This window comes from Capsicum annuum, chromosome 11 (assembly GCF_002878395.1).
Source record: "Capsicum annuum cultivar UCD-10X-F1 chromosome 11, UCD10Xv1.1, whole genome shotgun sequence".
NCBI lineage: Eukaryota > Viridiplantae > Streptophyta > Magnoliopsida > Solanales > Solanaceae > Capsicum > Capsicum annuum.
Window position 1 is genome coordinate 233,408,055 of NC_061121.1, and position 10,377 is coordinate 233,418,431.

General features: G+C 32.7%; 1 protein-coding gene across 1 annotated transcript; it reads left to right on the top strand.

The window, feature by feature from the left end:
• Positions 1–3,991: 3,991 nt before the first annotated feature.
• On the top strand, positions 3,992–9,833 carry LOC107846941 (alpha carbonic anhydrase 7). Its single transcript, XM_016691211.2, has 7 exons — positions 3,992–4,132; positions 5,671–5,891; positions 7,259–7,365; positions 8,103–8,205; positions 8,919–9,086; positions 9,221–9,274; positions 9,491–9,833. The coding sequence occupies exons 1-7, from the start codon at positions 4,042–4,044 to the stop codon at positions 9,572–9,574; spliced, it is 828 nt and encodes a 275-aa protein (XP_016546697.1). The 5' UTR covers positions 3,992–4,041; the 3' UTR covers positions 9,575–9,833.
• Positions 9,834–10,377: the final 544 nt, after the last annotated feature.

Sequence of the window (10,377 nt, forward strand, 5' to 3'; positions counted from 1 at the left end):
CTAACTATCGGGATTGAGTTAGACGTAAAATCTATTTTTTCGTGATTGTGTTCTCTGACCATCGAACATAACACACCTCATCTTTCGTTTCCGCCCCCGTAGCCTCCACTCCCGACGTCCCCACTCCCAAGGTTCATAGTAATTGTCTAAATTATATATAAATGCATTTGGAATAAATGGACAAAGAACATAAATCCTGACAGCTTGTCGCTTAATTACGAAAATTTCGATATTTTACATAATTATTGAAAATTCCGATTTTGGATCTGTGGAGATACATAATTAGCTCCCGATACATCCAACGAAAATACATAATTAATTGAAAGTTTTGTAATTACTTGTGAGGGTGAGAACTTGCATAAATATAGTGAGTTAAGATTTATTGTTTATGTTATTTTTCCTAACATTTATTACTCATGTATACCAAACACATACACACAAAAAAAATCACTTATTTATTTAGAAAACATTTTTTTTTCCTTACCAAACACATCCAATAATTTGAAAAGGACCTTTGTCAACAAATGAATATGATGTGAAAATTGAAATAGAATTTCCAACATAAAGGGTCAAGAAAATATATTTGAAAGAGGAGCTGTATGTTGTCTTTTTTATGTTTGTATAATAATGTTTTTTACTAAAAAAACAATATATACTTCAAAACTGATCAGCAATATTAACTAGAATTATACACAACAACAACATACCAGAGCCGGAGCCATGATTTCAACGAAGGGGGTTTCTTATTTAAAGAAAATTTAAGATTTCAACTAAGGGGTTCCATATTCAAAGAACACTTAGTCGAAGGGGGTTCAGCACCTACTATAACCACATAAAAAATAATTTTAATCATGTATAAATAATATATTTTTTCGTCGAAGGAGGTTCGGCCGAACCCCCGAACAGAAGGCTGGCTCCGCCCCTGATTCCCACCAAGTGGGGCCTGGGGAGGGTAAGTGTACACAGCCCATACCGCTACCTCAAAAGTGAGATAGAGTGGTTGTTTCCGATAGACTCCCGGATCAAAATAAAAAAATCTAAGATAAGATAAGGAATAGTAATAGAACAAGATAACACTGAAATTAACATACTCAATGATACCAAAAGCAAGAAGATACTCCAAGTAACCACAAAAACATACAACATCCTTAACTCAGACTAGCCTTCTACCCTAATTCGCCTCTCCTCTGCAACTTCCTGTCCAGGGTCATGCCATCGGTAAGCTGAAACTGCTCTATGTCATGTCTAATCACCTCCTTCTAATATTTCTTCGGTCTACCTTTACCTCGCTTGAAATCATCCCTAGCCAACCTTTCACACTTTCTCCGCATCACATGACCGAACCATCTCAACCTCGCTTCCCTCATCTTGTCTTCCATCGAAGTCACTCCCATCTCATCCCAAATAACCTCATTTCTAATCCTATCTTTTCTAGTACAACCACACATCCACGAAGCATTCTCATCTCCGCCACCTTCATCTTCTGGATGTGGGTCTTCTTGACAGGCCAACACTCCGTCCCATACAACAAAGTCGGTCTAACCACCACTCTGTAGAACTTGCCTTTAAGTTTTGGGAGGTACCTTTTTATCACACAAGATACCGGAGGCGAACCTTTATTTCATCAACCCTACCCCGATCCGATGAGTGACATCCTCGTCAATCTCTCTATTATCCTGAATCATCGATCCCAAATACTTAAAACTATCTCTCTTACTGATAGATAATGAGTGTTAAACTTAACAATCACATCGGACTCATGAGACACTTCGCTGAAATTACACTCCAAATATTCCGTCTTGGACCTACTCAACCTAAATCCTTTAGACTCAAGAGTTTGCCTCCAAACCTCCAACTTAGCATTAACTACACTACGAGTCTCGTCAATCAAGACTACATCATCCGCAAAAAGCAAACAATAAGGTACCTCATCCTATACCACGTCAAAACATCCAGCACCAAGGCAAAAAAAAAATGGACTAAGTGTCGATTCTTGATGTAACCCCATCAAGACAGGAAAATGCTCCGAGCCCCCTTCCCCAGCCCTAACCCGAGTCTTGGCTCCGCCGTACATATCCTTAATCGCCCTAACATATACTATAGGTACACCTCTAGCCTCCAAACACCTCAAAAGAACCTTCCTGAGAACTCTATCATAGGCCTTCTCTAAGTCGATAAACATCATGTGCAAATCCTTCTTCCTCTCCCTATACTGCTCCACCAGTCTCTTGACGAGATGGATGACTTCTGTAGTGGAATGCTGACATAAATCCAAATTGATTTTCAGAAATAGTAACAACAATTGTATATATTGGAATTAATAATTAAGTTTTTTAGTCATTTGACAATAATTTGCATTCAAAAAAGTTCCATCAAACTCTAAAAAATCGACGAAAAAATAAAAGGCAATTCGAAAAATGATTCTTACTAAATTTTATTATTTTTATATTTCTAGTCAATTCTAATATACAAAATTTGCTAAATATTTAACAATGATAGAAAATGCTCATTTCAAAAATTAAATATACATACAAATGAAACAAAAGGATTACAAAATCAATTTATAGATTTGTATGCTTACTAAAAGAATGAAATATTATTCTAAAAATACTTAGATAGGTCATCACAAAGATCAGCATATACTTTACTTGCATCATTGGTCAATCAAAGAATGATTTCAAGTATCAAAGAATTAAATAATAAAAATCAAAATTAATGTGTCAAATTAGAAAAAAAAACATATACTTTACTTCTAAATGTTATTTACGCTTTTTACGCTATTAGTGTATAGAAGTTAAAATTAACGCAATAGGCTACTATTAATATTTTTATTACATATTATATTATAGTTATTTTAAGTTGCTTCGTTGGTAAACAAAAACGGATAAAATATTCAATTTGCACATATTTAACGCATTAAAAAAATGAATTACACAAATGAATAATTTAGGTAAATCACATACATGCATTTGATAATCAAAATGGGATTTTTTTCAACAAATAAATTTGATTGAAAATTGAATGAGAATTTCCAACATGAAGAGTCAAAGGAACTATATATTATGTTTTCACTAAAAAGAAAACAACATATAATTTCAAACCTGATCAGCTATATCAACAAGAATTATATATGTTGAAATTATAAACAAAAGATTAATCAGAAATCTGGAATTTTAGCTTTAAAATTTTAAAATAAAAATCATAAAGCGTGTTTGTATTGGCTTATTTTAAGCATTTTTTATTTTTAAGTTTCTTTTTAAAATTTTCTTTTGGTGTTTGAGAAAGATAAAAATATTTTAATTTTTCACTTTTAGGAAAAAAAAAGTACAAAAATAAGTCAAAAGTCGAAAATTGGCCATTTTATCTTTCAGCTTATAAGTTATTTTAAAAAAAGTCAATTTAAACACTCTCTTAGTAGGAAATGTTTTTCCTCCGATCCTTTAATGAACCCCCCTAAGGCTCTAATTAGTGGCGGAGTCAAAATTTTCATTGCGGGAGTTCAGAAGTATATATACGAACTAATCAAAGGGGGTTCAACATCTACTATATATGTATAAAAAAATATTTTTAATCATGTAAGAATTTCATAAAAACAATATAATTTTTCGTCGAAGGGGATTCGAATGAACTTCCTGGAGCAAAGGTGGCTCCGCTATTGGCTATAACTCAGCCCACGAAACTTCACCGGCTTTAATGATAGTTCTCGAGTTTGAGTCCTAAAAATGAAAAAAAAAATTTTAATAAAAATTGGATGTTATGCAACGTTATTTAAATTAGTCATAATTTTAATATGAATATCGAACATCGAACGAGGAAAAAAAAAAAACATGTTCACCTGAAAATTGCTGGAGCCTAGAAACTTCTTCCATTCATGTGTAGTCAAAGACAACTTTTAAAATCTTATTGGTCAATTTCACATTTCAATTCCCACTAATACTATACTTTAACTTTTTCTTCTATATAAGTAATCTTTAATTAGTAAAGTTTCATTAACAACAAAAATACATAGTTATTTTCTTCTAAAAGTGGGTAAAATATATTATGGAAACAATGGTTCCAAGAACCAACAAAATATTGTTCTATTCTTTGCTTTTCTTCACAAGTGCATTCATTGCAACATGTCATGAAGTTGGTTAGTATTCTTTAATTTATCTTCCATTTTAGTATTTTATGTTGTATCTGGTACGAGATGATAAAAGAGAGAGCTTCGTCTGTTAATAAAAATCGGATTGATGGAGCTCTATTATATTGACATTAGTTTATATAATGTTTGCGTGTGTAATAGTAGGGAAGAGTACTTTGTTTGCGTCTGAAGTTTCTTGTTTGTGGTGTTCTGATGATGTCTATCTTGTAGTTGTATTGTTTCCTGTATTAGCTAACTAGTTGTGTTAGTTTATTCTGCATACTGTATTAGTTCACATGGTTTTATGTTTTGTGTTTACTCTACTATTATCTGTCCTGAGCTGGGGATCTGTCGGAAACAGCCTATCTACTTCGCCTGAGGTAGTGGTATGGTTTGCGGACACTTTACCCTCCCCAAACCCCGCTACGTGAGAATACACTGAGTATGTTGTTGTTGTTGTTGTATTTGGCACGAGATGGTAAAATAGAGCTTCGTCTATCGATAAACATCGAATCGACAGAGCTCTAGTATATTAACATTCAATTTATATGTGGCTTTGTTGTATCTGGCACGAGATGATAATGACAGGGAGCTTCGTCTATTGATGAATAATTGATCGACGGAGCTGATCTATTTACATTCACTTTATTATATACTGCTTTTTATGTTGTATCTGACATGAGATGATAAAACAAAGAACTTCGTCTATCGCTGAACATCGGATTGACGGAGCTTTAATCGCATTCACTTTAAATACTGCTTTATGTTGTATTTGACACGAGATGATAAAAAAAGAGTTACGTCTATCGATGAACATCGAATCGATGGAACTCTATTGACATTCACTTTAATTTATATACTGCTTTATGTTGTGTCTGACACAAGATCTATCGATGAACATCTCATTGACGGAGCTCTAATGACATTCACTTTATATACTGCTTTATGTTGTATCTGACACGAGATGATTAAGAAAGAACTTAGTCTATTGATGAACAACAGATTGACAGACATCGTTTTCATCCCAAACTATATCCGAAAAGTCGAAGCCACACCTAAACTATACTAGTGACCTACTACACACCTAAACTATAAAAAAGTGAAACTATTTACACCCTGTCAGGCTACCACCACTTGCATGTGGTGTAGTGTTTTACACGCGTTGCCATGTCAGCACCACGTCAGTAAAAAGTATCACTCTTTTATAGTTAAGGTGTGTAATAGGTTACTTATATTGTTTAGGTGTGGATTCGACTTTTCGACTATAGTTTGGGGTGGAAACGATGCCTTTTCCCTTAATGTTTTTAGCCGTTTACTTTTGTTATTTAATAGGCTGGACGCGCCTAAAATAAGTGTAACACACGCGCCTTAGAATGAGGGTCGCGGGGAGGTAATAATATCATTTTATATAGTTAAGGTGTGTAATAGGTCACTTATATAATTTAGGTGTGACTTAGACCTTTCTTGTATAGTATGGGGTGGAAATGATGCCTTTTTCCCTAAATATATTCTAATTATAATATTTTTTCATGATTTTTCTTTTACAGATGATGAAAGTGAATTTAGTTATGACAACAAAAGTGAGAATGGACCAACACATTGGGGTGAAATTCATCCAGAATGGAAAATATGTAATACTGGAAAATTGCAATCTCCAATTGATCTTTTAAATGAAAGAGTTGAAATTGTTTCTAATTTGGGAAGACTTCATAAAAGCTATAAATCATCATCCTATGCTACTCTTTTGAATAGAGGACATGATATGATGGTAAGTTTTCGAACCTGTTTGATACGACATAAGTCATTTCGTGTTGTTTGATATGATATAAGTCATTTCGTGCCTATTTGATGCAACATATAAGTCATTCTGTGCCTCTTTGATGAGAGATAAGTCATTCCGTGACTGTTTGATACGGTATAAGTCATTGCGTGCCTGTTTGATACGACATATATAAGTTATTCCGTGCCTGTTTGATAAGAGATAAGTCATTTTGTGCCTGTTTGATAAGAAATAAGTCATTTCGTGTCTGTTTGATAAGACATAAGTCATTTCGGGTTTGTTTGATACGACATAAGTCATTTCGTGTCTGTTTGATACGACATAAGTCATTTTGTGCTTGTTTGACACGACAGAAGTCATTTCTCAAAATTCCGGAAATTATTTTTCTTATATAAGCTTAATTCTTTTATATGTAACAGTGTGGAAGAGTACTTAGTTTGTATCTGTGTCTGGAGTTTCATGTTTGCGGTGTTTCGGTGGTGTCTGTGATTTCGAATAGATAGTTTGTAATACTAATATTATCTTGTGGTTGTCTTGCTTTTTGTATTAGCTAGCAACGTGTTGTCCCATTTTATTGTATGCTTTTATGTTTTTTCATTTGTTATATTGTTATCTGTTCGGAGCCGGAGGTCTATCGGAAACAGCCTCGACTCTATTTAATCCGAGGTAATGGTATGGTCACCGTCCCCAGACCCCACTTTATGAGAATACACGGGGTATGTTGTTGTTGTTCCATCACTTGCTCTCCGACCAACACTTATAAATTATCTTTGTTTAACGTATACTGTCTGATATATATTCAAACACCACTCGTTCAATTAATCTGAATTAAATCGTGCTACACATGTGTCATGGGGCAGGCGGAAGCATTCCCTCTTCATTTTTGATATCTAAAATCGAGATTTCTGGTTAAGAGTAAATTTGATAGTAGTTATTGTATTTTGTACCTAAATGTTTCACCGAAACAATATATATCTAATTTGTTAATATTGGAATACTTTTCATTTTACCAACTAAAGTACATAAAATCAACAACTTAACCTACCACACATGAAATTAATTAATCAAATATACAATCATTTTTTTGTTTGTTTGTTGTTATTTACTATTTAACCTACCACCTTACCTTTTTGAATTTTGCAACAATATATATCATAGTATATAGTTAGGTGTTTAATTACTTGAGATTAAGAGGGAAGTTATAGGGATGTTACAATATGAATAGTAACTTATAATTAATTAGTAAAAATATGTGTACATTTTTTGGAAAATAAATTTCCTTGATATTTAACAAGTTATTTATTTTTCTTAATTTTCTTGTGATAAATTTTGATGAATATTATTTATTAATGCAGTTAAGATGGGAAGGTGGAGCTGGACATATTAAAACAAATGGAACAAAATATCAACTCAATCAAGCTCATTGGCATTCACCTTCCGAACATACTATCAATGGAAGAAGGTCTTTAATTTATTTATTTATTTATTATTATTATACAATATTACGGTAAAGTTGTCTTCGTGTAACCTATAGTCACTGGTTCGATTGTGAAAATAATTACTAATGTGCTAGCATTAGGATAAGTTGACCTACATGCACGAGTTCAAGCCGTGAAAGCAATTACTAATGTTTGCATGCTGGCAGAGGCGGAACCAGGATTTTTGCTTAGGGGTTCAAAATCCGAAGAAAAACTCACCGAAGGGGGTTCAATATCTACAATATATACATAAAAATCATTTTAACCATGTATTAATAATATAATTTTTCGTCGAAGGGGGTTCGTTCGAACTCCCGTTACTAGGCTAGCTCCGCCTCTGCATGTTGGCAGGGGCGGAGCAACCTTTACCTCAGGGGTTCATCCGAATATCATTCGACGAAAAATTATACTATTTATACATAGTTAAAATTATTTTTTATGTATGTATAGTTGACGTTATATCCCCTTCGGCTAGTTCATATGTTCACTTCTGAACCCTTTTTGTAAAAATCCTGGCTCCGCCACTATGCATGCATTAGAATATGTTGTCTACATCTCACATCCCTGACGAGGTTCTTCCTCGGACCTTGCATGAACGCGAGATATATACTACTTGTGCATCGAGCTATCCTTTTTTTTTTTTTTTTTCTTATTTGTATTAATATTATATTTTCCATAGTGTATTAAATTATGACAAAATTATTTTATTAAATAAATACAGATTTGATTTGGAGATTCATTTGGTACATGAAAGTGAAGATGGGAAAACTGCAGTTGTTGGAATAATGTATAAGATTGGAAGAGCTGATAACTTTTTGTCTATGGTATAATTCCGAGTTAACTTTTATACGCTGACAGTAGAATAATATTATAAATTTATTTCATATATCTAAAAGATAATTACGGGTAATGGCGAAATGATGCCTCCTTTCTACATAAATGGGCGATAGTAGTTCACGAGCTCCAGATATGACCGCAACTCGGCCGCGGAAGTAGGCGCCTCCGACTCCCTTATGGCAGTCACCTTGGCCTCGTTCATCTTGATTTGGGTTATGACACCCTCCTCCTTAACGAACGAGCACTTCTCTTTCTTGATGTAAAATTGAGTAGTTGGAAGATTTTACATAGATGCTTCATGCGCTCCTTTGGGGTATTACTATAAATGACTATGTCATCCAAGTATACCGCCAACACACTCATCAAGGTATGACTGGAAAATTTTATCCATAAGAGTGCAAAATGTGGCTGGTGCCTTACGGGAGCCACTCGAACGCTCAATACCTTCTCACGCACACGGTCTTGGAATCATCTCCTTCAGTTATGTACGACTAACCAGTTATAATTAGTGAAACTAGTAACTTGAAAAATAAGACATGTAATCTGCTATAACAAGTAAATTACACTAATAATATAAACAGAGATATATATAACAGTGATTTTGGACGGTCTGATTTTGATCTTGATATATACTTCATATCGATATTATCTATAAAAAATCTTGTGTACGTTACTGATAATATTATATATTTAATTTCAGATTGAGAGTGATTTAAAAGCTCTAGCACATGTCAAAGATGTGGAGAAAAAGATTGGAATAATTGATCCAAAAAAAGTGAAATTTGGTAGCAGAAAATATTATAGATATATTGGCTCATTGACTGTTCCTCCTTGCACTCAAGATGTTATTTGGACTATTGTGAGAAAGGTAATTTCAAAATTATAAAAGTTACGAGTTTAAATCGTAAAATCAGTCATTATATATATATATGCGCGAAATTGTTTTATCGTAATGTATTTTGTAATTAATATTCGATTTTGTTTGATTTATATTTTTATCAGGTGAGGACTATTACAAGAGAACAAATGAAGCTGATTCGCGAGGCGGTTCATGATGTAAGTTATTTAATTAGAATTATATTATATATCTAATAATTTATCAAGTATTATATTATATATGTAATTTTTTAGATAATGTTATATGATATTATCATACGTCTCAATTTATGAGGTGATATTTAACTGGAAAAAAAAAGTCGAAGTTAACAAATAAAGAAGTTTTTTGAAACTTGTAGACTGATGCTCTCGATCATTTTTGTTTTTCTTTTGCAGGATTCTGAAACAAATTCAAGACCAGTTCAAGCAACAAACAAACGAACGATCCAGCTCTATAGACCAAATGATCCTAAAGAATAATTGAAATTATTCTGCGATATAATTTTGAAAATAAAATATAAATTTATATAATTCTAGTTATAATTATAATGACGACTTTGGTTATAGTACAAAAAACGAGCTCAATATATGAGCTAGAAATGGCCTTTATTTATTTTTTCATAACATGATTGGAATTATTTCCATTTTATAGTATATTTCTTTTGATGTATTATATATTGATCATTAAAATATTAAATTTATTTTTATCAAAATAATTGAAGGCATTTAGTTCTTTGTAAATTGTTATCATTAGGCCCCTCAATATTTATGTTGTTTGACATATTTGTCTTAATCAATTATTCTCTCAACAACTCCACAAAAAGCAACAAATGTAGGAAGGTTCATTAATTATAAATTAATAAAGGCATCAAATAATTAATTTTTGGATTTCAAACATTCAAGAAGAGAAATAATTCTTAGCAGTTCAGTTGGTCGATTATCTCAATTCTCGCTTTATTAGTGAAGGTTCGAGACTCAACCTTATAATAACGGGTTAACCAATAATCACATAAGAAAAATAAAGTTATATTTTTACCATTACATATATTTAAAAAGTTATTGGGTTAACGATTTTGCATGCTACAATCTTAGTAAATTAATGTTAAGCCAAATCGATAATTAATGTTCACGCCAGGGTATCGTATTCATTGAGAAATTGCACTATATATACGATAAGGCTAAAATTATTTTTTTATGTATATATATTATGTTGAATCCCCTGGTTTCTTCGTGTGTTAAACTCTTTGTATCTTGAACCCCTTAACAGAAATTCTAACTCCGCT

What these genes read in the sequence shown, in the direction of transcription:
- LOC107846941 (XM_016691211.2), top strand. Translation starts at nt 4,042, where the DNA reads ATGGAAACAATGGTTCCAAGAACCAACAAAATATTGTTCTATTCTTTG. An exon ending in TTTGGACTATTGTGAGAAAG is followed by an intron (nt 9,087 to 9,220) that starts GTAATTTCAAAA and finishes TATTTTTATCAG; the next exon opens with GTGAGGACTATTACAAGAGA. An exon ending in TTCGCGAGGCGGTTCATGAT is followed by an intron (nt 9,275 to 9,490) that starts GTAAGTTATTTA and finishes TTTCTTTTGCAG; the next exon opens with GATTCTGAAACAAATTCAAG.